This window comes from Gossypium raimondii, chromosome 10 (assembly GCF_025698545.1).
Source record: "Gossypium raimondii isolate GPD5lz chromosome 10, ASM2569854v1, whole genome shotgun sequence".
NCBI classification, from domain to species: Eukaryota; Viridiplantae; Streptophyta; class Magnoliopsida; order Malvales; family Malvaceae; genus Gossypium; species Gossypium raimondii.
Genome location: NC_068574.1, coordinates 2,615,969 through 2,643,903, shown reverse-complemented (window position 1 = coordinate 2,643,903; position 27,935 = coordinate 2,615,969). Strand labels below are relative to the sequence as shown.

The 27,935-nt window shown below is 32.6% G+C and overlaps 3 protein-coding genes across 7 annotated transcripts; 2 read left to right on the top strand and 1 right to left on the bottom strand.

Annotated features, from left to right (window-relative positions):
• Positions 1-140: 140 nt before the first annotated feature.
• Positions 141-5,069, top strand: LOC105784902 (agamous-like MADS-box protein MADS1). Of its 3 annotated transcripts, XM_052621630.1 has the most exons (9): positions 141-257; positions 522-757; positions 3,212-3,290; positions 3,455-3,516; positions 3,612-3,711; positions 3,825-3,866; positions 4,073-4,114; positions 4,282-4,466; positions 4,562-5,069. In XM_052621630.1, exons 2-9 carry the CDS (start codon positions 531-533, stop codon positions 4,563-4,565), a joined length of 741 nt encoding a protein of 246 aa, XP_052477590.1. In that variant the 5' UTR covers positions 141-257; positions 522-530; the 3' UTR covers positions 4,566-5,069. The 3 variants fall into 3 exon arrangements, with proteins under 3 accessions (XP_052477590.1, XP_012466274.1, XP_012466273.1); XM_012610819.2 differs by lacking the exon at positions 141-257 and having other exon boundaries at positions 420-757; XM_012610820.2 differs by lacking the exons at positions 141-257; positions 4,562-5,069 and having other exon boundaries at positions 416-757; positions 4,282-4,470.
• A 5,155-nt stretch (positions 5,070-10,224) lies between these two features.
• Positions 10,225-20,195, top strand: LOC105776890 (agamous-like MADS-box protein MADS1). 3 transcript variants are annotated; one of them, XM_052621631.1, is made up of 9 exons: positions 10,229-10,416; positions 10,676-10,911; positions 13,820-13,898; positions 14,119-14,180; positions 14,280-14,379; positions 14,500-14,541; positions 19,426-19,467; positions 19,565-19,749; positions 19,849-20,195. In XM_052621631.1, the coding sequence occupies exons 2-9, from the start codon at positions 10,685-10,687 to the stop codon at positions 19,850-19,852; spliced, it is 741 nt and encodes a 246-aa protein (XP_052477591.1). In that variant the 5' UTR covers positions 10,229-10,416; positions 10,676-10,684; the 3' UTR covers positions 19,853-20,195. The 3 variants fall into 3 exon arrangements, with proteins under 3 accessions (XP_052477592.1, XP_052477591.1, XP_012455290.2); XM_012599836.2 differs by having other exon boundaries at positions 10,229-10,494; XM_052621632.1 differs by lacking the exon at positions 19,849-20,195 and having other exon boundaries at positions 10,225-10,494; positions 19,565-19,753.
• A 3,374-nt stretch (positions 20,196-23,569) lies between these two features.
• On the bottom strand, positions 23,570-25,790 carry LOC105777484 (GDSL esterase/lipase At1g29660). Its single transcript, XM_012600786.2, has 5 exons — positions 25,473-25,790; positions 25,222-25,346; positions 24,870-25,115; positions 24,151-24,406; positions 23,570-24,069 (listed from the first exon to the last, which is right to left on the bottom strand). Exons 1-5 carry the CDS (start codon positions 25,705-25,707, stop codon positions 23,846-23,848), a joined length of 1,086 nt encoding a protein of 361 aa, XP_012456240.1. The 5' UTR covers positions 25,708-25,790; the 3' UTR covers positions 23,570-23,845.
• Positions 25,791-27,935: the final 2,145 nt, after the last annotated feature.

Sequence of the window (27,935 nt, the reverse complement as noted above, 5' to 3'; positions counted from 1 at the left end):
AAAATATAATTCACCACTTATATTAATAAATAATGAAAAAAAAAAAACCCAAATAGAACTAAAAATGGGATACATAATAGTATTTAAAAATGGAAGATTAAATTAACTGGTTATATAAAAATGATGATAAACACAACAGAAAAGGGTTTTCTGGTTTATTTACATTTATAAATAGAAACCTCTCAACCCTTCTTTGCTTCCATTTTCTGCATCTCTTCTGGTCAGAGATTTGCAGCTAAAAGGAAAAACAAAGAGAAGTAAATCAAAAACTCTTTTCTTCTTTATTTTCTGCCTTTAATTATCATACTTGCCTTTTCTTTTCTTTTCCTTTCAAGGTTAGTCAGCCATAAACTGAAAACAAAATTATTTTAATCACTTCTTCTTGCTTCACTTACTTTGGGTTTTTTTTTTTTTACCTCTCCTTGATCATCAAATTCTATATATGTACTTTTCAAAGAATATAGTAAATGATATTATTGCCTTCATCATGGTTTTTCTTTTGGTTTTTTGGTTTGTTCCAGTTAGGAAGCATGGTGTACCCCAATGAATCCCTTGAAAACTCTCCCCAGAAGAAAATGGGGAGAGGAAAGATCGAGATCAAGCGGATCGAAAACACGACGAACCGCCAAGTTACCTTTTGTAAGAGGCGCAATGGTTTGCTCAAAAAGGCTTATGAGCTATCGGTTCTTTGTGATGCTGAGGTTGCTTTGATTGTCTTCTCTAGCCGTGGTCGACTCTATGAGTATGCTAACAATAGGTATGTCCTTTGATCTTAATTTTCTCAAAGTACAATGAAAATTTTATCAATGGAACTATATATAGGAATGGATCTTTGATCAGTGGAAGTATTAATATTTATTATATAGTTTTTTTTTTATATTTTTTGGTGAAAAGCTATAGATTGAGTTCACTAAAACTAAGATTCAGTTGTCTTTTTTTTCCCTTCTATTTTGTCTTTTTTTACTTGTATAAGCTTTAGGGCTTTATATATATTTCTGTTTATGATCTTTTTCTGAAGTTCCTAGTTTGGTGGATACATGGATCTGGTGCAATAGATGGAAATAGACAGCATTATGTTTTTGCGGAAGTAACAATTTAAAAGCATAGGTTTTGGGGATATGATATATATGTGTGTGTGTGTGCGTGTGTGTATATATATATATATGACTGTTGGACCTGTGAGAGATCAGCCTTCTGTGCTTTCTATATCCTCCATTGATGTTAAAATTTATCCTTGCTTTCCTTTCTTTCTTTCTTTTTTCTTGGGGCTGAGCCTGTCTCAGCCATGGGGCTAAAGGGCCTATATACATGAATATCTGTCATGTTCCCATTAGCTCAAAAAATCATCCTTAATGGATGTCAGTTGAAAAAGATCAAGATGGTAAAAGGAGTTCGCCCAAAAGGAAACTAGAAAAAAAACACACATTTTGTCTAAATTAAGAACCCCCAATGTAAGAAAATCAAATTAGGGTTTCATTTTTTTTTTAAAAATTTGCTAATGGGAACATGTTAAGACTCCTTTTTACAACCAATCACAACCAAATTCAATAAGATCTAAATTAGGGTTCTTCATACACGAACTTTCCCTAAATCCCCACTTTCGGCACCACGTTAATTCCCCTCCTTTCACAGTCAAACATAACCAAATTAGGGTTTGGTTTTCTTTTTTCTTTTTTCTTTTTCTTTTTCGGTTATTAACCACATAAGGCTAACAACTCTCACCAAAACCCTTTTAATTGGTAACCCTTAAATCAAGCAAAGTAATCTCCCCGCAACAACTCACCAAAATTCTTTTACATAGTTTTAGACATACTTTTTTTTCTCTTCCTTTCTATCGCCAATTTGAGTCTTTTTTATGTACTTTTAAATCTATCTAGGTTTTATAGATTTGGGTTTTAAATTTTGGGTCTCGAATTCAATTTTTTATTTATTTTTAAATCTATCTAGGGTTTTGATGACTCCATGACTAAGATTAGGTGTGGTGTTTTGTCTTAGTTACCAGAATCTTTTGGTCACGTCACACACGATTTTCTCAGTTTCTTCACTACTTGACAAAATGGGTTTTCTTACATTATTCCAAAACCTCAGTTTCTTTGTCTTTCTTTTTTTTTCATCATTGCAAACCCATTTAGCCAATGGAAATAAAGCTCAAAAACTGCTGAAAGGGTCATCATCATCATCATTTATAATGAATGACTTACTGTTGGCATTAGCTTCCCCGGTTTTCATTTGTGAAAAGATCTTTGCTTAGATATATTCGTGCAAGTTCAAATTAAGAGAGAGAAGCAACACTTAAAAGGTTTAAAAAGAAAAGAAAAAGTGAGTCAGCACACAGCAGTGTTGTCTGAGAGAGACAACGTACGGCAACTGCGAACCAATGGGAGTGTTCTGAGGTTTTGGCTTCTACCGTGAAACTTGTAACTGTGGCTGCTGCTCCTCCTCACAGTTTTCAGACACTGACAGAAGCTGATAAAATCACTGTTCTATATTTTTATATCAATTAAATTCTTCTCTCTCTTTTTTTGGCTTTTGCTTTATACTATTTGTTTATTAAATAAGGTGGGTTAATAACTAAAATAACGTACGAACTCTTTAAAGTATTAACCTCCGTGTAATGGGTTAATGACACCTGGCACAAATAAAAAAACTCTGAGCCAATCATACTGCTAGAAACAGTGCTAGCATTGGCAGGGACGGCCAATCAGAGGCTCGACGAAATTAAGGTATCAGAAAGGAAATTAAAGTTGAGTTGGGGATGACAAACGAGGTGACTAAGGGGTCTCATCAATCAAATATGGTCCATATATATGTGAACAACACAGCTAGCCATTGCTCCATTGTAATTGTAAACTTTGGGGGGGTTCAAGTTTAGTATTAGATTCAGTTAACTGACACAATTGGTTGATCTGACCATTTTGCTTAATAAAACAGCTAACTACTAGCATTACATATGATGATGATGATGATGATGATGATGATGAAGATATAATGTTTCTAAACACCATTATGCTCTAACTAATTTTTAATTAATCATAATGACATTGCTAAAGGTTGGTAATATGGATCATATGCAAGCATTTCATGAATGATTTATGTGTACTTTTTACATGAATTATATATATGTATATACATTTTTCAAATAATTAAGTGTGTTATTTGCCTTGATTGTTGATATAATTTGTTTTGTTTAATTAACACAATGTTTTTGCAGTGTTAAAGCAACAATTGAGAGGTATAAAAAGGCTTCTGATTCCTCCAATACTGGATCAGTTGCTGAAGTTAATGCTCAGGTTTTAACTCAATCAATCTTCATTGTTTTAATTTGCATTCAATTAAGTCCTTAACCTTAACATTTCCCTGAAGAAGCTCTCAACCTTTACTATCTGGTTTTGTTCAACTCCTTGGTTTACTTTATAAAATTTCTTTGGTAATGCCATACGGATGTAAATCTCAGTTCTATCAGCAAGAAGCTGACAAACTCCGAAATCAAATCCGGAATTTGCAGAATGCAAACAGGTCATTTCCCCATGGTTTTAATTCACTTCCATCATATATAATTTTATTTCAAAACCCTTTTTGTTTAACAATGCTATGTGTATATATGTTTGCAGGCATATGCTGGGAGAGTCCATAGGGGGATTGCCTATGAAAGAGCTTAAGAGCTTGGAGAGTCGTTTAGAAAAAGGAATTAGCAGAATCCGTTCCAAAAAGGTATCTGATAATAATTTATGTAATTAAAAATAGTTCCTTTAAGATTATTCATTATTATTGCTACTGACAAATTTTCCCTTCTCCTTTAATTTATCCCCTTTAAACTCTACCAGAATGAGCTGTTGTTTGCTGAAATTGAGTATATGCAGAAAAGGGTAAGTACTTTTTCCTCTTCACATCACCATTTAATCCAAAACTGATTAATTGCTTGCCTGAGTGTGTTATATAAGGCAATTACTTTGGTTTTTGGCCATCAGTTAAAAGGGGGGTCTCAATGGTGTTTTATTTGATTGAACCATGTAGGGATCGATCCATAGTATGTTCTTAGTATGTATGCTTATAATTTTGTCCTTTGCTGCAGGAAATTGACTTGCATAACAATAACCAACTTCTTCGAGCCAAGGTCTGATCTCTCTTTCTTTACTTTAGTTTCACATTGTTGTTGCGGTTGAAAAATACTTTGATTGGCAAAAACCCTTTGTTTATCATTGCTTTTGCCGTTAAAAAGTGCTGTTGGACAGCCAAAAGCCATGCTTAACGCACCATTCGTGCCATTACTGTATGTTGCAGATAGCTGAGAACGAGAGGAAGCAGCAGAGCATGAATTTGATGCCCGGAGGTTCAAGTGCTAACTTCGAGGCTCTACATTCTCAGCCATATGACTCTCGGAACTACTTCCAAGTCGATGCTTTACAACCCGCCACCAATTATTATAACCCTCAGCAGCAGCAAGACCAGATAGCTCTTCAACTAGTGTAAGAATCTTCGCAGAAAAAAAAGTCTTTGTATTACCCAATATTTTTTCATCTTAGATGAAGCAATATAACATATTCCTATGGTTTGTGTGCAGCTAATGTTGTGGGGGCGTGCATGGTTCATTGCCGCTGTTTCAGTTTTAGTGAAGAACATCTTAGCATTGTGTCAGATGAAAGCTACTATATAAGGCAGGAATATTATGTTAACTTTCCTTAAATGGAGGACCCTAGATCTGATCTTCTGCCATGTTTAAGACGTGTAGAGTGTGTAAGAATGATAAGTTTTATTTTCAGACAAGAATGTCCTCTTCCATATGCTTAGAACATGCATTAAGATTCTACAAGATTATCCCCCATAAATCATGGCATTTCCACTTACTATCAAATATATTATATACATATATCTAGGAACTGATTAAGCTTGTTAAGGTTGATGTAAAAGGAAAAGGGGCTAAATTTACTTTTGATGTGGACTTGGAAAATTAAAATATTCATGTCTACTGCACCCCCTTTTCTAGCTTTTAGATGATGAATTAATTAAGTTAATTAGAATTATCAAAGTAGAGAATATTATTTTTAATAAATTAAGAACCAATTTTGTGATATGACGTGTTGATGTAAAATTAAAATAATTTATATTTTAAGTTTTTATTTAAATATTAACTCGACTTGAGTAGGATTAATCTATGATGTAACACGAATTAAAAGGAAATAAAAACAGTTAATAAAATGATAAATTAAATATATCCCTCAAGTAAATAACAAGTTTAGGGATAATTAATAAATTAATAAAAATACTACTCTATCACTTCTCTCTTATAAACTCGTCCTCGAGTTAGCTTTATCCTCTAGACATGTCTTTTCTATAACCACTCTTCCACATTCTTCTTTAAAATTACATTTCCCTTTAGTTTCATTTGGTAATTTGATAGGTTTAACTTTGTAGGCAACTCTTGTAACATAATGTCTTTGAATATATGCATCGTCTCAATGATGTTCTCCTTTCCACCATTATCAACTACCAAGTTGTAAATGTTACCAGATGGTGCAACTAGTTTGGAAATGTTGTTGGCCTTGGGTTGTATCTTCATCCTTCAATCTTAATATCTTTCGTATTGCCAAAATGTGTCCATCTACTGAATCTTTTCTATTGCTGTCACCATCATGTTTGCATATTATTTCATTTCCTTCCTCAAATTCTTCTTTGTAATCACCGTGTTCTATAACGTTAATTTCCTTTCTTCTTTGGATAATCATTAGCGCAATGTCCAGGTAGCTTACACCGACAACATTTTTTAGGAATTGACTTAGTATATGGGTTCTTTGATGGTTGTGACTGTGTTGTCTCAATCCCTTCCGCTAACTTCTTTCTCGTTGCTTTGTCATAATTGGATTTTTATGTTTGAATTTGCAAGTTTTCAGTTTATTATTATTCTCCAAAGTTGCTAGTGCAAACTGATCGCAATTCTTCTTAGTCCAACCCACCTTCTTCCATTGTATCATTCTCTTCGCCTTTAACTCCATATTACGTGCTTCGGTGATGTTTTACAACATTTTCACACCAATCTTGTCCTAGATTAATGTACGTCCTAATCCATTTAGGTATTTGGCTACCATTTGGCTATCGGAATCCATCAAGTTGTTGCGTTCAGCATGCCTCATGAACTTTGTGGCGTAGTCGTGCATTAATCTCTCTATAGGCAAAAATCGACCTTGAGCAATTGTTTCATTTTGTACCATGTTCGTATTTGGCCTTTTCCCTCACGCTGTATTGTGTCTTGTAAACATTCCCACCAGGACGAGGCTCCTTCCTTTAATCTGTATACTACTAATCTTACACTTCACTCCTTAGGATTCTCCGTATGCTTGAAAATTCTATCTACCTCTTCAAGCTAATCCATAAAACCCTAAACATTCAAATTACCATCAAAGTGAGAAAGAACTATCTTTAGACAAAATTCATCATCTCATGCACATTGTTAAGCAGGTTGGTGTTGTTGTGTCAAGATATTATTATGAGATATTATCGTTTAGGAATATCTAAATATATTATATATCTTTTAGGAATATATTATATATCTTTAGGAAAATATTATATATATTCCCTATTCCTACGTGACTATTGCAATATAAATATGATGTATGCTCTTGATGTTTATCAATAAGATTGAAAGAGATTACCCTATTCTTGTCATGGTATCAAGAGCCTAGGTTTCCTTTTATTTATTTTTCTCTTCTCCAAGCAATTTTGCTTCTTGTCTTTTGTTTTGCCCGGCGGCGCAGCAGTGTTAACCTTTGGGTTGGTTATCATCCGCCTTTTAACACAATTTTTTTCATCGTTCTCAATGGTTGGTGGCGGTTCTACTTCTCCACCACCACCACAAGTTGATCGAGGGACATGGTCATGACTTTAAAAGAATGAGTAGTTAATCTTGAGGAGTCCATGAGAGACGTGAGAGAGACGCTCGAAGAGGTCGAAGGGCGCATCGATGAGTTTGATTCAATGAGGGATCAACTTAAGGACTTTTGTTTTGGAGTCTCACGAGACCAATGTGGAAAAGATGCAAGGGGCACTTAATTTCACTAGAAATAAGCTGATAGAGAAGAACGATGTTTTCGAGGCCATAGTCAATCTGTGTTGCAGATTGAAATTGAAGTGGATTGTCACTTTGTTTAAGATGCAATAAACAATTTGCTTTACATATTGCAATTGAGGTGGATTGTCACTTTGTTCGGGATGCAATCCAGGATGGGTTGATTGTACCTTTTTATGTTCCGACATCCGCTTAGTTGGTTGACATTTTCACAAAGGCGCTTGGTGAACCGTAATTTGATTGCCTCTCAGCAAGTTGGACATTTATGATTTGCATGCTCCAACTTGAGGGAGGGTGTTAGGTCATTTGTTTAGGACAAATTAATTACTATTTGTTAGTAATTGACTTTTTCATTAATGAAGAGGTAATGGTTACTATGAGCTAAAATATGATTATATTGATAATCACTTATTAAGTTACTTTTGTAATAGTATATAATAAGAGAGAGTTTAATCATGTTACATAGAAATGCAAGGCAACCGACAGCCTAACCGAAACTAGAAAAGTTGACGATTGAGCAAAAAGTCACCATGAATGGTGACTGATGTAGGTGACATGGGTAGAATCACCCAAAACATTGCATGGTGCACAACAACTGCGTTGGGTAGTTGTGAGGACGAGACATGTAGGTGGTCAAGGCATTGCACCTAGCCAGTGTACAAGGGGCAACGTAAACTAGGGCATTGCGACTTGGTTGGTGAGGTCGCGCTAGGGGCCATGGCATTGCGCCCCAACCTAATACGAATGAACGGATGAAAGCAAAAGCGGATCATAAAGTTTGTTCAAGTCACGGATTTAACTTTGGGCTCCAGACGTTTAAAAAGAAATTTAGATTTTGACACAATCTGAAACACAATCAAATCCAAGTCAAATAAAATAAATAAAAAAATTAAATAACTAAGATAAATAAATAGAAAAATAAATCAAAGATTGGAACAATAAAGAAGAAAATAAAAAAGATAGATGAAAAAGATAGACGTGATATGTAGAAGTCCTAAGAAGCCTTGGAAACACGAAGAATCCACAATCCCCTAAGCGGCTCTAATTTCCCCTCCAAGATAGAAAACTTGGCAAAAAAAGTTTGAATATAATCTCCACAATCTAAAAAGATTGTTAAAACTCTTCTCAAAGAAACTCAAAATAAATTCTTGAAAAGAAAAACTTAAAGAGAATTTATTAACTCAAAAGAAAAGTTGAATAATTATGAATTGATTACTTTGTATACATTGCAAAGGCCTATATATAGATTAGCTAAATAAATCTAAGTAAAACTCTTAAGTATACTAGAATTCTAATTGATCTAAATAATAAATAATTTTAAACTAAACTTTCTTGTTGACATAAAACTCCTAAATAACTTAAACTACTTAATAATTATTAAAAATTTAGAATAAGAAAATAATAAAATAATAAGAGTTGATAAATATAGTGTCAGACTCATATATAATAATTAGCCCAAAACCCAAACCCAATATGATTAAAACTCGAAACTCGTAATTCCCATCATAATCCTGTCCAAAAATTCTGCTCACACAGTCTTCACTAAAACGGTCATAACTTGAGCTTCCGAACTCAAATTCAAGTGATTCAAAGTGCATTTCGAAGATAAGAGATAAATAGTTGAACAATATGAGACATCTCAACCCAAAGATTTCTGGATCCCATCCAAAGAGTCATCGCAAGTCTGTCGATTTCCCAAACTTGAATATTGGCAGCTTTGGTGAATGAAATTTAATAAATTTTACCTCATCTGTGCATGTATCACAACCTAACAATAATAGTCAAGCACAAATGGTAGTAGGCAAAGGGTGTCGTGCCCCAACTTGGTTGGTTACGGCAACAGTAGCGCTTAAGGGTCACACAAACAAGCCACGACCGGTGTTGGTTGGAAACTTTTGACTGGTCAGACTTAGTTTAATTTTCAATTTTATGATATGTTAATATTATATAAGAATGGGAGTGATTAAGTAAAAATCCACGTACATGCATATGTGATATAAGCATGCCATATAGTTTAGAAAAAGAATGTCACTTTACTTGTTATAAGCATGTTTAATCATTCATGACTGAAATTGGTTAAAACCTTGCATTTTTTTTAAATATTAAGTGGGAGAAAGTCCATAAACAAGACCCACAACCTCCAACGATGGTTTCTATAGGATAACATAATAATACTTCGAGTCAATTTCACCTTGACCGCAACTTGCGATAAGTATTATTATGAGGGTTCATTAGGGAGAGTTCCTGTAAAAAAGACAATTAGTCATATATGTTACTCATTGAGATTGTCTCACGAGGACTCATAAAAGAGTATATATCTATAATGGTTGTTGAGTTGACGATTAGACATTCAAGATTATTTTAGTTAAGTAACTTCCCACGAAGCTTTAGTTAAGTTAAATTAATAGCCAAATGTGAAACGATTATAAATATGTGTGAATAACTAATGGATCAAATTCACGTATTAATCAAATGAAAATTCATATTCTTACTGGTTGTTTACTATTAGTGGACGATATTAGAAATTGAGTAATTTGTATGGCGTAGCGCTTGAATTCTTGTTGATTCATATTTGTTGTAATGTTATTGGATTGTAAGTTTACATGATCTCATTGTTTTTTATATTAGGATTGGGATTTGATGAAGTGTGGTGATCCATTTAAGTACGAGCATAACTTTGAAGGTGTTAGAAGATGGTTATGATATACGAAAGGGTTTCTTTATGTTGTATTTGTTAAATGAGATGTTTTTTGGGAGGTCATTGTTGTAAGGTGTTTAGAGATTTTATTTTTTTAAAAAGCAATTCAATTCAATAGGTGAAATAAATTACAAGTGTTGATATCTCATTAAAATTTTTGATATATGCCAAAATATCTAAATAGATGCTTTTGGTATAAAAATTGTGATATATACTAAACTATCTAAAATTACACCTATAAAGTGATAAAAGCTGAAGGCATGATTTTAATATTCTCTTAGAAATTTTGGTATTTAAATAAATTATGTAAATTTTTTTTTGAGCTCAGGCTGCAACTACCGGTCTCAACCATAGATGTAAGATGTGATGATTCCCAACTTTATCCTTTCTTTTTATTCTCTTCATCTTTAAAATATAATTCAGAGCTTAGATTATTAAAATATTTTTAAATACAGCCTTCAAAAACCCAAATAGTACTAAAAATAGGATACATGCATGTGAAAATGGAAGATTAAATTAAAAATGATGATAAACTCAGCGGAAAAAGGTTTTCTGGTTTATTTACATTTATAAATAGAAACTCTCGACCCTTCTTTGCTTCCATCTTCTGCATCTCTTCTGGTCAGAGATTTGCAGCTAAAATGAGAAACAAAGAGAAGTAAATAAAAAAACCCTTCTCTTTCTTTTTCCGCCTTTAATTATCATACTTGCCTTTTTCTTTTCTTTTCCTTTCAAGGTTAGTTAGCCATAAACTGAAAACATAATCCTTTTAATCACTTGTTCTTGCTTCACTTACTTTGGGTTTATTTTTTCATTGGCTATTTTAGCTCTCCTTTGGTCATCAGATTCTATATATGTGCTTTTCAGAGAAGATAGTAAATGGTACTATTGCTTTCATCATGGTTTATTTTTTTCAGTTAGGAAGCATGGTGTACCCCAATGAATCCCTTGAAGACTCTCCCCAGAAGAAAATGGGGAGAGGAAAGATCGAGATCAAGCGGATCGAAAACACGACGAACCGCCAAGTTACCTTTTGTAAGAGGCGCAATGGTTTGCTCAAAAAGGCTTATGAGCTATCAGTTCTTTGTGATGCTGAGGTTGCTTTGATTGTCTTCTCCAACCGTGGTCGACTCTATGAGTATGCCAACAATAGGTATGTCCTTTGATCTTAATTTTCTCAAAGTACAATGAATTATATATATATACAGGAATGGATCTTTGATCAGTGGAAGTATTAATTTTAATTATATATTTTTTGGTGAAAAGCTATAGATTGAGTTCACTAAAACTAAGATTTACTTGTCTTTTCTTTTTCCTTCTATTTTGTCTTTTTATCTGTACAAGCTTTAGGGCTTTATATATGTATATATATATATAATTCTTTTTTTTTCCTGTTTATGATCTTTTTCTTAAGTTCCTAGTTTGATGGATACATAGATCTGGTGCAAGAGATGGAAATAGACAGCATCATGTTTTTTTGGAAGTAACAAATTAAAACTATAGATTTTGGAGATATGATATGATATATATCCTCCATTGATGTTAAAAATTGTGCTTGATTTCCCTTTTTTTTTTTTTTTGGGGAGAGCCTGTCTCAGCCATGGGACTAAAGGGCCTATATACATGAATATCTGTCATGTTCCCATTAGCTCAAAAATCATACTTAATGGATGTCAATTGAAAAAGATCAAGATAGCAAACGGGGTTTGCCCAAAAGCAAACTACAAAAAATACACACAATTTGTCTAAATTAAGAACCCCCAATGTAAGAAAATCAAATTAGGGTTTCGATTTTAGAAAACCCCAAGTTCTTTTTTAAAAAATTTTCTGTCATTGGGAACCTTTTTACAACCAAATTCAATAAGATCTAAATTAGGGTTCTTCATACACGAAAAGTTCCCTAAATGCCCACTTTGGGCACCATGTGAATTCTCCTCCTTTCACAATCAAACATAATCAAATTAGGGTTTTGTTCTCTTTTTTCTTTTTTTGGTTATTTTTTTTTCTCGGAAATAAAATATATATTAATAAGATAAAAAGGCAATACCTAAGATCATATACAACAACAACAACAACAAAAATCACCAAAAGCAATAATAAAAGACACCATTCCCTTGGCTGTTAAAACACCTGGGTACTCATCTTACAAGAATTGTGGCAACACCTCTAAAAGATTCCAAGGCTGAATTCATACACCATGAAATAGTGAAGCTCAATTCCAAAGCTTTAAGCACAATAAAAGAACAAATCTCAGCAACATTTTATGACACCAGATCAGCAATGTTACCCAAATGAAATATCCCACTTTGTCTCTCATTAAAAACGGAAGAAAGAAATCAAAATTCATCCTTGAAGCATAGTCTCCAAAACTACAAATCAATGTTTGCGTCCTTGGAGAACCACATCAAATTTGTTTGATTTCATGCCCATTAGCCTTCAAACCCCAAAATTTGCCCAATTCCCAACCCTCTTTCGCTTCTTTTTAAATTACTAATTTCCTCTCCCTTTGTTATTGGCCCTCATATTTGTAAGCCTCCGTTCCTCTAATTCCTACTGAGACTTCACTTTTCTCGACTTTTGTCACCCAACAATTGCCCTACATTTCTTCCTTCTCTCACTGTCTCACCTTCAAATTTCGACACATTAAGATTCTTTTTCGGTTATTGACCACACAAGGCTAACAACTCTCCCCAAAACCCTTTTAATTGGTGACCCTTAAATCAAGCAAAGTGATATAACTCACCAACGTTTTACATAGTTTTAGACTTACTATTTTTTCCTTCCTGTCTATCATCAATTTGGGTCTTCTTTTATGTACTTAATCTATCTAGGGTTTATAGATTTGGGTAAAAAGAATATATGGTTTTGATGATTTCACGACTAAGATTAGGTTGGCGTTTCGTCTTAGTTATGGAATCTATTGGTCACACGTCACACACGATTTTTTCAGTTTCTTGACTAGTGGGTTTTCTTACATTATTCCAAAACTGAGTTTCTTTGTCTTTTAAATTTTCTTTCTTTTCATCATTGCAAATCCATTTACCCGATGAAAATAAAGCTCAAAAACTGCTCAAAGGGTCATCATTATCATTTATAATGAATGACTCACTGTTGGCATTAGCTTCCCCGGTTTGCATTTGTGAAAGGTCCAAGTGGATATTAAGAGAGAATCAACACTTCAAAGTAAAAAAGAAAACGTAAGTCAGCACACAGCAGTGTTATCTGAGAGAGACTACGTACGGCAACTGCGAGCCAATGGGAGTGTTCTGAGATTTTGGCTTCTACTGTGAAACTTGTAACCATGGCTGCTGCTCCTCACAGTTTTCAGACACTGACAGAAGTTGATAAAATCACTGTTCTATTATATTACTATATAATTAAACTCTTCTCTCTCTCTCTCTCTCTCTCTCTCTCTCTTTCTTGGCTTTTGCTTTACTTTACCTCTTTTAAATTATTATTATATTTTTTACACTATTTGTTTATTAAATAAGGTGGGTTAATAACTAAAATAACGTACGAACTTCTGAAGTATTATCCTTCGTGTAATGGGTTAATGACACCTGGTACAAATAAAAAAACTCTGAGCCAATCATACTGCTAGAAACAGTGCCAGCATAGGTAGGGATAGCCAATCACTGGCTCGACGAAATTAAGGTATCAGAAAGGAGATTAAAGTTGATTTGGGGGATGACTAACGAGGTGACTAGGAGGGTCTCATCAATCAAACATATATGTGAACAGCACAGCTAGCCATTGCTCCATTGTAATTGTAAATTTTGGGGGGTTCAAGGTTTCGTATTCGATTCAGTTAACTGACAAAATTGGTTGATTTGACCATTTTGCTTAATAAAATAGCTATCTACTAGCATTACATTTACATATGATGACGATGATAATGACGACATAATGTAATTTTGAATTAATCATAATGACATTGCTAAAGGTTGGTAATATGGATCACATGCAAGCATTTCATGAATGATTTATATGTGTACTTTTGCATGAGTTATATATATATATGTATATACATTTTTCAAATAATTAACACAAAGTTTTTGCAGTGTTAAAGCAACAATTGAAAGGTACAAAAAGGCTTCTGATTCCTCCAACACTGGGTCAGTTGCTGAAGTTAATGCTCAGGTATTAACTCACTTAATCTTCATTGTTTTCTTTTAGCAAGTCCCTTTAATTTCAATTTGCATTCAAATAAGTCCATAATTTTAACATTTCTCTAGAGAAGTTGTGAACCTTTAATATAAATAGTTCTTTGCTTGACTAGCTTTTTACTACCTGGTTTTGTTAACTCCTTGGTTTACTTAATAAAATTTCTTTGGTAATGCCATGCGGATGTAAATCTCAGTTCTATCAGCAAGAAGCTGACAAACTCCGAAATCAAATCCGGAATTTGCAGAATACAAACAGGTTATTTCCCCATGGTTTTAATTCATTTTCATCATATATAATTTTATTTCAAAACCCTTGTTGTTTGACAGTGCTATATGCATATATATATGTTTGCAGGCACATGCTGGGGGAGTCCGTAGGGGGATTGCCTATGAAAGAGCTTAAGAGCTTGGAGAGTCGTTTAGAAAAAGGAATTAGCAGAATCCGTTCCAAAAAGGTATCTGATAATAATTTATGTAATTAAAAATAGTCCCTTTAGGATGATTATTAATTATTATTATTGCTACTGACAAAATTTTCCTTCTCCTTTAATTTATTCCCCTCTAAACTCTACCAGAATGAGCTGTTGTTTGCTGAAATAGAGTATATGCAGAAAAAGGTAAGTATTTTTTTCCGTTCTTGTTGCTCTTCACATCGCTATTTAATCCAAAACTGATATTTTGTACTTTCACAATTCCTAGCTGCCGCTAGTTTTCACTCTCACTCCTAATATTTCTTATGTTTCTCAACACTCAATATCTATTTCTCACTTATACTTCTTTTTTCTTTGCTTTCATATACACACTACACATCCAAACCTGTATGTAAATAGGCTATATAAACCGAGGCTTAACCTTGCTGCCATACTTTCAGCAAGCTACCACCTTGCTTAGGTTCTTGCCACATTGTTTCTATCCATGCATTGTCAATTTAAAACCATTTATAACTTTCCACCTAGCAAGCCAACTTATCAACTTATATCTATGATAAGCCAACCTTGAAGTGGATTTGACTTTTAACACATCCCCTCAAATCCAGCTTTTTCATTATATGTTTTTCTTTTAAGTTTTGTGGAATATGTTTGTCTTCAGTGAATTTGTAAAAATATCTGTTAATTAATCTTTCGTCTTTCAATTGACTAGTTGAACGTTTTCATTCTTCACCTTTTCCCAAATAAAATGTTATTTTATATTAATATGCTTGTTTTGGCTATAAAACACTAGATTCTTTGTAAGAGATAATGTGGATTTGTTGTCAATATAAATTGTAATTGGATCTTTTTGTAAGAGATAGTTCATTTAAAATATTCTTTAACTAAATTGTTTGACAAGCAGCTATATATTCTACTTCAATTGTTGAGAGTACTATTGTTTGTTTTTTCTTTGATGACCATGAAAATGTTGCAAAGCCAATATGGAATAAATATCTAAACGTGCTTTTACGATCATCTAAGCCTCTACCATAATCACTATTTGAATAACCAACCAATTTTGAATTTTGTGAGAGTATGAAATAAACCTTGATCTATCGTACTTTTGACATATCTCAAAATTCTTTTTGCTACAGTTAAGTTGTCTTGTTTTGGCTTTTAAACAACATTGAATTTACCTGCTCTTTCATTGAATCAACACTTAATTTCATGTCTGGTTCTAATGGCGTGGCTATTGCTTTGCAATCTTTCATTTTAACTTGCTTAAAATTTGTTCTACTTATTCCTTTGGAGACATAAATGTTCCATCTTTCATTTATTTTACCTCAATTCCAAGAAAGTCTAACATCTCACTAATGTCTATCATTTCAAATTCTTTAGTCGTAATCTTCTTAAAATCATTAAACATGCTTGGATTGTTTCCTTTGAAGATCATACCATTCATGTATAAACACACTTTGATGATATCACTATCTCCATTTTTCTTCGTATACAAGGAATGCTCATACAAACATTTTATGAACCCATTCTTCTGAAAGTACTTGTCTATTCATTTGTTCCATACTCTTGAAACTTGTTTTAGTCTATATAAAGCTTTCTTCGAGGGGTAGACTTTGTCTTTTAGTCCTTGTTTGCTATATCCAGGTGGTTGCTCAATGTAAACTTCCTTTTCTACATAACCATTAAGGAAAGTTGACTCCGCATTCATTTGAAAAATCTTCCATTTGCTTTGTGCTGCATGAGAAGACTTATGGTGTCGGTTCTTGCTATTGGAGCAAATACTTTATCATAATCCACTCCATGTTTTTGCTTGTAGCATTTGACAACTAGTCTTGCCTTGTACTTCTCCTACTTTTCCTTCTTTATTGCTTTTATCTTGTACACTCATTTGACTCTAATTAAACTGAGTTCTTCTGGCAAATTTGTTAATTCCTGCCTATTATTTCTTCTTATTGCTACAATTTCTTCATCCATCGCCTTCTTCCACTTTGACACCTTCAATTGTTTCTTCGTATGTTATTAGATCACATTTTGTCATTAAACAGAATAATGATTAATTAAGAGTCGTCTCTGTAGGTTCTATAACATTGTAGATGTCATGTAGACTGCACATTCTCTTATGTGCTTCCTCTAAACTGCTACTACTATTTGGTGATGACAGTGTAGATGTAAGAGTTGTTGCAGTAGGACTTGCAGGAGGACTTTGATCTTCACTTTGGTCACCTTGATTGATGAAGTCATCATCTTTATTATCATTGAAAAGTAATGCTTCAATTTTCTTTTCTTCGTCGCTCCATCTCTAGTAATCTGTTTAATCAAACTTAACATTTCTTGAAATAATAACTTATTTTGGTGAGAGGATTGTATAGTTTATAGGTCTTACTTTTTTTCATAGTCAATACGGATGCACTTGGCTCATTTGTCAATTTAAGCTTCCTTCTTGTCTGATCAAGTACGCGAGTATATGCGATGCATTCGGAGACCTTGAAATGCCCATCTCTGGGGTTTCGATGAATCCAAGCTTCATTCGACATCTTGTATTTCACACTTTTTGTTGGACTCGATTCAACAAATAAACAACACATTGAACAACTTCAACTTAGAAAGTTTTTGATATTTGTTTACCTTTCACCATACTTCTTGCCATATCAAGAATAGTGTGGTTCTTTCTTTCAACAACTTTATTTTGTTGTAACGTGTATGCAGTTGTCAATTGGTGAATGATTCCATGCTCCTTGCAAAAGCTTTCAAACAATCTTGAGGTATATCTGCCTCTTCTATTAGATATGAGTATCTTTAGATAATGTCCACTCCTTTTTTTTACCGTAGCTTTGAATTCCATGAATTTTTCAAGTGTTTTTTTTATTTTGTTTTAAGAAAATATATACAACTTTTTCTACTAAAGTTATCAATAAAGGTAAGATAGTACTTGTTTTTGCTAAGTGATGGTATATTAAAAGGACTTGCCATATTAGTGTGCACAATCTTCAATGGTCTCCTAACTCTTTGGGATTTTTCAAGTTCAAAACTTTGTTTATGTTATTTCCCTTTAATACAAGCTTCACACAATTGATCAAGAGGATTAATTTATAGTAACCTATTCGTCATCTTTGCTTTTGACAATAGCTTCAAGCTAAAAAATCCAAGCACAAACTTTAAATGTCACATGCATGAATCATCTTTGATTGCAGTCTTCATACGCTTCACTTCTCTTGATTCAATGTCAATAGTGAACAATCGATTCCGCATCATATCATTTAGTGCAATTAATTCCCCACTATTATTTTTTAGGGCACATAAGTGATTCTTCATTTGCACTTCATGTCCTTTTTTTGAAAGTTGGCCAAGGCTAATAATGTTGCTTTTCAAAGTTGGTACATAATAAACATCTGATATGTACTTCTCTCCATTCTTTTGAGTAATTATGACTTTGTCTTTACTTTTGATTGCGGCGTGCGATTCATCTCCAAAAGTTACTTATCCATGAATAGTCTCATCCAACTTTGATGATAGGTCTTTTTGGCCACACATGTGATTGTTGGCACAATTATCAATATACCAAATATTTTTCTTTGATATTTCACATTCTTTTGTGTAATTGTGACTAGACATTTTTTGCTCTTCACTTGTTTGTCCTCTACAATATATGATTGAGTGCCACATCCATGTGTTCCTCACCCACCTCTATTTCCATCTTTGTATCCTCTATGATATCCTCCACGATTGCAAGCCTAGAGCTACTACTAGCCCCACCTTCATTGACAGATAACTTGTTTTACAATACTTGCTCCAAATTTCCAAAATCATCATTGTGCTTCATTTTTTGCTCATGGGTTTGGAGAACCCACAAGTTCATTGATAGATATTTGTGACAAATCTTTTGTTTCTTTGATGACAATAACCATGTAATCAAATTTGCATGTCAATGATTGCAATTTTTTTTTCATTACTCTAACATCATTGAAAGTTTCTCTTTTTCTTTTCTTTTCATTTCATTCACAACCGTTTTCACTCGAGTGACATAGTCATCAATACTTTTCAAGTTTTTCATTTTCAACATCTCAAATTCAGCTTTCCTTTACGACTCCTTGAAAGGATTTTTGCAAAATGCTGCAAGCTTACTTTGATGTCTTCGCATCTAAAATTTTTTCAAATGTTGATTCATCAACTCCTTAAAAAATAAAGAACAATGCCTTCTTGTCCTTTTTACGAGCTTGCTTCAATGCTCTTTTCTCTTCATTTGTCAAAGTTGATTCGGCAGTTGCATTTTTGTCAATATCTCAATAATCTTCTTCAACAATATCCCAACAATCTTGAAAGCCGAGCTAAAGCTTTATTGAAATGCTCCAATTAACATAATTTGACTTTGTTAATTTTGAGATTTACGGTTGAATCATGTTCATCATCGTGTCAAGGACACAAACCTAGCTTGAATACCGCTTGTTAAAAACATAGTGTACACTTAAACCAAAATAATTTTATTACTCAAGAAAAATAACAAAATAACATAGATATATTTTGTAGTTTCACAATTGCTGCTAGTATTCACTATCACGCCTAGTATTTCTTATGCTTCTCAACACTCAATCTCCTTTTTCTCACTATACTTCTTTTTGCTTTGGTCACTTATACACACTACACATCTAAACGTGTATATATATAGGCTATATAAACCGACTTAGAGGCTTAACCTTGCTGCCATACTTATCCCATAATTATTATTATCATTTTTTATTTATGTTTTCAATCCTTGAAGGAACTTTCAGCAAGCGACCACCTTGCTTATGTTCTTGCCACATTGTTTCTATCCATGCATTGTTAGCTTAAAGCCATTATAACTTATCACCTTGCAAACCAACTAATCAACTTGTCTCCATGTTTAGCTGACCTTGAAGCCGGTTTGACTACTAACAATAACTGCTTGCCTGAGTGTGTTATGTAAGGCAATTACTTTGGTCATTGGCCATCAATTAAAAGGGGTCTCAATGGTGGTATATATGATTGAACCATGTAGGGACCGATCCATACTATGTTATTAGTGTGTATGTTTATAAATTTTGTCCATTGCTGCAGGAAATTGACTTGCATAACAATAACCAACTTCTTCGAGCCAAGGTCTGATCTCTCTTCTTTCTTTGCGCTAATTTAGCATTGTTGTCGCGGTTGAAAAAAAACACCTATATTTCGCTCGTCCATTTACTGTATGTTGCAGATAGCTGAAAACGAGAGGAAGCAGCAGAGCATGAATTTGATGCCCGGAGGTTCAAGTAATAACTTCGAGGACATACATTCTCAGCCATATGACTCTCGGAACTACTTCCAAGTTGATGCCTTACAACCCGCCGCCAATTATTACAACCCTCAGCAGCAGCAAGACCAGATAGTTCTTCAACTAGTGTAAGGATCTTTGCAGAAAAAGAAATGTCTATGTATTGCCCAATATATTTTCATCTTAGATGAAGCTATATAACATGTTGTTTCCTATGGTTTGTGCAGCTAATGTTGTGGGGGTGTGCATGGTTCATTGCTGCTGTTTCAGTTTTAGAGAAGAACATCTTAGTATTACGTCAGATGAAAGCTACTATATAAGGCAGGAATATTTATATTAACTTTCCTTAAATGGAGGACCCTAGAACTCATCTTCTGCCATGTTTAAGATGTGTAGAGTGTGTAAGACTGATAAGTTTGATTTTCAGACAAGAATGTCCCCTTCCATATGCTTAGAACATGCATTAAGGTTCTACAAACTAAGATTATATGTATATCTAGGAACTAACTAAAAGCTTGTTTAGGTTGATGTAAAAGGAAAACCTGGACTCAGAAAATTAAAATATTTATGTCTACTGCATGCACGCACAATGTGAGAACAAAGTCTGGTTAATTGAATAGAGTGGTTAGACGTGATAGAGGAAATTATAACTACTTTAATGGCAAATTGAGGATTATAAATTTGTAGGGGAGGAAATAAAAGTTGGAGAGCAAATGATGAACTGCAAGTATCAGCTAAATAACATGTTTTCACTCTCTTTTTATCTAATTTTTTTATCTATACTATTATACTATTTAAGTGTATGATTGCGTTGATATAGATCATTAATTTATACTATTATAGAATATTTGTATATTTTCATACTTTCATGTAAAAATTAAAATTTTGTCATCCAATCAAAACTTCATTATTGTCTTATATGACAATTTTTACATAAAATTTATAATTAGATTTTTAATATTGAAATTTTTTATCATGATAATTTTTTACGTGCTACTAAAAATGATAATATCATGATAAATAATTGAATTGCATTTATTATTATTAACCTGATGTACTTACCTATTAATTTCTTTTTACTCATGATTTAAACTGTTTTTCTCATTGAAAATTCGTACATATTGTATATATGTTGCAATTAATAGTTTCAAACTATACATTTTATTATTTATTATATATTATTTTTAAACGTATATATATATATTTTTTAAATACATTTTTTAACACCCTTTATCTTATCTGTTTTGAGAAAATCTAATACTACTGTAGGAGGGAGATAAAAAATATGTAAATCTTCTTTTTTTTAACCAAAGCTAGTTTGACTAAGCCATCTGAAACTTGATTACGCTCTACAAGAATGTAGCGCAAGATTCACTATTCTTCTTATGATAGAATATTCCGAATTCGTCTAATGAAGGCCGAATTCGAAGTGGTGGAGATGCTTTCTTGAATTGCTTTAACAACCTCCAAGCTGTCAGAAAGAATTATAATCTTGTCATGACCTCGACGTTGGTTAAGCTTAAACCCCTTCAAAGTGCCTAAAATACATCTTTTTCCATCAAATATATTTGTTATGGTGCTAAATACTTTTTTTAATACATTATAGAGTAAAGAGCAATTTAATTCTTAATTGAAGGAGGTTAATTTTTAAAGTGTTTGAAATTGAGCAAATAAAAACAATTGAAGAAGTAATTATTTCCATCAAATAAAAGTTAACATTATGAAAAGGGAAAAAAAATAAATACAATTGTGAAAGAATATCAATGCGTAAATTTACAAATTGTTCGGTCTTTGAAGTTGAGCTATGGGGTATTTTTGACAGGCAGAATCTTTTACAAGATCGAGGATTGAATAGATTATCGATTCACACGGATAGCCTTGTGGTGGTTCTTGTTTTGCAAAGGAGTTTTACAACTAGTTCGAGTTCAGCATGGGTTAAGTAGATACAATAGAAGTTACGAAATTTTGAGCATTGGGAGATCAGACGTGTTCCAAGAGAAGCTAACTCAATCGTAGATCGAATTGCCAAGATGGTGTCTGTGGACATGGAGGGAATTAATGTTTTGGCATTTGCTCTTACATATCTTTTAGTATTCCTTGAAAGTGACAAAGTTAATGGTGCTTTTGATTGTATTAACGTAGGATAACTACTTAAGCTTTGTTTTCTTTCACCAAAAAATAATAACAATAGAAATATGATTGTGTCTTAATTCAATTAATATGGATATTGTTGTCAATGTAGAAGAACGTGGGCTCGAGTGCACTGAAACACATTATATCCTCCTATTTATGGGTTGGAGAGGGGCTATAGATAGTTTTAAGCATTATGTCAAAATGAGCAGATATATAAGGATCTATATAATAAAATTGTTAAAAAACCAGAAATAAAAAATATAATAATATATAATAATTTAAAACTTAAATAATAAAAGAATTTACATAAGTACCAACAAATTAATAGAAAAAGTGAACGAATTTCTTCTCGAAGTATTTGGATCAAGTTCGAATCTTAATTTTATTTCTCTTTTGAGAACTTTACTTGAATATTATTATCCGGTTTGAATAAAATAGCCTAAGATGTAAAGTGACACAATTGATTATACCAAAATAAATAAAATTTTATTTTTTAATTTAAAAAAGGTTCATTATTTTTTTTAATTCCAAAATTTCATAAATATTTATTAATTTCTTCAATTGTTAGAACTATGTGTGCCCATTAGACTTGGGGGTTGCAATGTGTTGTTGATTTGTATATGTATTTGCCCAGCTTCTAGAAATGTATGTTGGGCTTGGCCCTGTTGTGTTTTATGATTTAGTTTAGTAAGAAATCAATATTTCCCTTTAAGAAATTTAGGGTAAATTCCAAAATTCATCATCCAATTATGCATTTTAGTGACTCCCCTTAGTTGCAGTTAACTAACTCACGAAAGTCTCGTATGCCTGCCACGCACTGCTGTTTGATCTATTTAAGCGCCTTTCTTCAATCACTTCCAATTTATCATTTAGGGTCTTTACTCGCAATGAAAGAAAGTTTAAGCTCACCGTTCCTTCTTCAACTTGGCGACATTGAAGACCAAGTACCAGCAGTATGTAATAGTTACTAGTTGACTATCAAGTGTGGATAGAAATGATATGCTGTAATTGGGAAACCAAATTGCAGCTTTTATTTTTCTAACCCCAAAATTTATAAGTGGCCTCACAGAAAAATTGATGTCAAAAAAATCAGGATTGAGTAATAATTTTTAGAGGTTGATTAATGCAAATTCTTGAAGAAATTAGGATTGATTAATACAAACCCTTGAAGAACTAGAATTGATTAGGAATTTAGCATTTTTATTTAGTAATTGTTGTTACTAATGTAATTACAGTGAACCTTGTGTTTGAAAAATTCATTATTGCATTCTCATGATGGGTTAGTATTTGGTACACTAGTAGTGTACTTTTTTTATTCCACAAGCAGCCTCAAAAAATTGACATGTGTCTTTTTTTAAAAAATATTTATTTTTTAAAATATTTTACTTTGTGCTTATAAAACACTTATTAATCCTATAACTCTAATTGTGGAGTCTAAAAACTCCACCGACAGTCTACCAAATATTTTGTAATTCTCATGACCCCAAAAAGACTTCATGAAAACATTTATGTGTTTAAGGCTTAAATATATTTGTTCTAAATGTTTAACAAGAATGGAAAAATATTTTAAAAGAAAATCTACTAGTGAAATGGAGAAAGAACAAGAAGAAAAAAATTATACATGAGTTAAATGACTTTTATAAACGTTTTAATTTTTAAAATATTTGACTACACAATCTAAATTTTTTGATTTTATCCTAATTATTAAGTTAAGGACAATTAATAAAATAATGACTAAAATATTTAATCTCGAAAAATTAAATAGTTAAATCGAAAAATTAATAATTAAATAACCAAAATAGAACAAAGGAGTAGTTAAACCAACCCATCAATCCATTAACATTATTAGTGATGATACAGACAAACTTTACAACAATTACCAAAGAGAACAACACTCATCACTTGGAGCTACATATAAAAGTGCATATATATATATATATATATATATTGCTTGCCACTTCCCTTAGAACAATGACACTTATGATTGTAAGCTGTTACACAATTCAAAACGACACAAATATAGAAAGAATTCTACAACGATTCAATTAATTATCTATAAATTCCCATAAAAAACCTCGTCGACTTTCAGTTTCAGAGCTGAGCAAGACGGCGGATATCAATGGGGTAAGCATCGGTAGGAGATTGAGCGCTGTAGGATCTCCTCCCAATGATCACATTGGCAGCCTCACTTGGATGAAATGCATCCCAAAACAAGTACTCATCCCTGTTCTGGCATGGTGTTTGGAATGGCAAGCATGTTATTTGCCCATTGTTCCTCCCCACTCCACAACATCCTGCATTTGTCACCTTAAAACCTGAAATATTATTCCATATATCAAGTCATTAGTACATTATAACGTTTGGATCAAATTGTAAACAACTGATTGTATGGTTACCGTAAGCTGCAGGGTTGCTGGTGATGTCTTGGAAAATTCCATAGGCGTTAATGTAGATGAATTTAGCATCAGAATTGGCGTTATTGAATTGATCGACAAGACCCCTAAGCTTGTTATTGAAAATCCTATTGGCAGCATTGATTCTCTCCACACATGTTCGACCATCTCCACTGTTTTGAGCCAATTCATTTGGACTGCAACCGATCTGACCCAAACCTATCAACACAAACTTCCTTGCCCCATAGTTGTATAATGCCTGAAAAAACCATTCATCCCATCCATTTTACAATAATCATAAAAAATTGTAAAATATAAGTATCTAAATAATTGGCTTAATTCCATTAAACGTCCTCAAACTATCATCCTAATTCCAGATTCTAAGTCATCAAAGTATTAATATCGAATGAATAGCGTCCTCTCATCAGCTTAATCATACCGTTCAATGTTATTTCGAGTCTGATATGAAGTATATTTAAAACATATGGATTAAATTGTAAACATGTGTATACTTATCATATGATCAGTTTGGATATCAACAAATTAATAGTATCTAATTAGTTTGGATGTGACATTCAAATTGTTTATAATTCGATTCATTAGATATGCTCCACGTCATATTTTAGCTAACATTTAGTGGTCATAATTAGAATATGTGAAGTTTCCGAGAGCAATTTAAAATCCAGATCGAGTGGAATTAAACCTAAATAATATTTACTAACCTGAAGCTGCTCAGTGTACTCTTGAATCAGAGAATTGGCATATTCCTCGGGACTATATTGTCTACCGGTTGAGTAGTAAAGGGGCATGAAATAGTTGTTAAGGTAATCGTTGCTACCCAATCCAATTGAATAAATACACTGCCTTAAGTAATTTGCTGCACTGTCTTCATCTCCAAGCACGTTCACCACTTGTTGAACTGTTTGTTGGTAATTTTTGACTTGCCCACTGAAACTAATCCGAGCTCCCTATAGTGAAAATCATCCAATCGTTAAACCAAGCGATTTATTGGGTTAATTATGCTCCAAGTCCCTATACATTTTTCTTTTAAAACTAGACCATGATTTTTATTACCAGTTGTTGTCCAGTTTCTTCTCTGATTCCAGCAGCAGCAGATGCATAGTTAACTCCTCCCAGTATTTGTCTACCACTTGCAGTTGAGTATGGAGGGATGTAATCGTCAAACCCCAAAAGTTCAGCTATAAATTATAAAGCAAATAAAATGTGTTAAAATGACAATATATCACCACATGATCATTACTACATATAGTACTATCCAATCTGTTGTTTTCAAAGAAACAATGGTGAAAGAAAGCTCAGTTTACCTATGACATCCACCGTAGTTCGACCGTTCGAAAACCGGCCGGTCGGTCCATTAGCAAAGTCAATCCCATAAGGCAAGTAATCAGCTCTAGCCAATGAACGAAGTTCATTATTGTTCCCATTATCTACCAATGAATCTCCAAAAATGAAGTAACATGGGACTTGGGGTTCTCCTTTAACCCCAAAGAACAAACTCAAAACCAACACCAACCCTGAAACCCCATACCATTTCTCCATATTATACTATCAAAATTATATAAAAAAAGTGTGAAAAAAGAATGATGGAAATGTATGTGAAAGTCAGCTTAATGTATAGGATGAGCAATATAAATGCTAACAGGTAAGTATTTATATAGAGGGAGTAGATGCATATTGGTTTTTTAAGCTTTTACAGGTGAAGTAGGTTAGAACATTAATTGTACGCGGAGACTGTGTGGAAGTCTGTATTTCTGATAGAATGATTTAAGTTTCGATACTAATACATTTATATATAACGACGAGAATTTTTTATGGTGATGATGAATTATGATAAATATTAAAATGTAAATATATATATATATATATATATAGAATATTGATTATAATATATTGCATTAAGATCATCAAGTGCTGGCCTTGAACCTGGATCAGCTCTACATTTCTGCCAACGACTTAGATTTTACTCAAAACTGAATAGAAGCTGGCTTGTCGGTCCACAGTCAACTTGTGTATATACCATACCGTCTTTTGTTATTTTTTAGTCTTAAATATTGATTTAGCCTAAATAAATAAAAATAAACTGCATTTAAGGTCACTAAACTATTAGTAAATTTATGTTTTGGTCACTGAACTATTCAAAAATTTCATTTAAGTCATTGGGTTGTTAAGTGTTTCTTTTTTCTTTTTAATTTAAAGTCTAGCTAGTGAGCTCCAATCGACATTTCGACGACCGGTACGGTGATCAATACCCATCAATGAGTAGAAGAACATCCCTTAGATATAAGTCAATTTGACAAATAGTGTTGGAGATCAGGAAAAAAAGTTGTTTAGATTTTGGTTTGCAAATGCGTGACATTCTTAGATATTTCATGAAAAAAATTGAATTATAGAAGAGAAGGAAAATAATAACTTTCAATTGATTCAAGCAGTGTGAACAGAAAAGGCCATATAGCAATGATTTTAACAACTTAACGACTTAAATAAAAATTTTCAAATAGTTCAGCAATCATTTTGTAAGTTTTTTAAGTTGAGTGACCAAAACAGAAACTTACTAATTTATTGACCTTAAGTGTAATTTACCCTAAATAAAATTATCATATATATATATATATATATAAGCATTGATATCAATATCAAAATAAGCTTCGAATGTTAGTTGAAATGGTATTGATACTTTTAAAGACTTGCTATACTATAACCTGAATAAGAACAAATATGATAATTGTGGAGCACTATTGACTTAACTCAGTACAATATGAGACCACTCTTTAAATCAACAACGGATAAAAAGTAAGTCCAAGAACCAAGCGCAGTGGCAAGAGGTATTATCCCTGAGAGGAGCATCTTTCTCTTATCTTCTTCTTGTATCTCATATTCATTCCTCTTAATCATATACTTTTATTTTTGATTATTACCAAGTTGTGTTATTGATTTAAGCATTGAAAATCATGTTGAAACACAAATTTTAATATTTTTATGGTTTAACTTCATTTTGTAAGAACTCGACAACATTTGAGTTCATCCAACTTAAATCAAAGTGATTAAAACTTTATGAAGTTAAGTAGATTTAAACCCATAATGTTTTTATAAATAAATATAATTAGTTAAGAGTCCATATATCCATTAAATCTTTACAATTTTGAAAAATTAAATCAAATATTTATTATTTTAGGGAGCAAAATGTAATTTTACGTTTACCACTTTAAAATTTTAAAAATTTAAAAGGTTAAATTTTAAGAAACTTACCAGCACCCTAACTACGCTATATATAATGCTATAGGAGAGACAGTCCCATCTATATGAATAACAAAGATTTCAATTAATCTACTTTTTTCTTTTCTTGTCCAGCGACTTCAATTAAACTACATTAATGAACTAGTTCTACTTTAAATAATTTACTTTTAAAAAATAAAAATAAAGATTGTTGGTAAGACATTTTTATACTTCCCTTCATATGAATGAGTATATATATTGTGTATCGTTTTCATAAATCGATTACACCTACCCTTATAATCAATGAAAATAATAATAATAATTAGATTGCTGCTCTAATTAATACTGTAGCTATGCTATTGAATGATGATGTGCACATGGTTTATCGTTTTCATTGCCCCATTTTTTTCTTACATTGATGTTTAATGACACCTATACATAAGCCATATATAGTTGCAGCCTTTTTTAACCTTGGGAAAATAACATTTGGAAAGTCAATCCTATAAATGCTCAACATATACATAAACATATATATATCATCACCATCACCATCA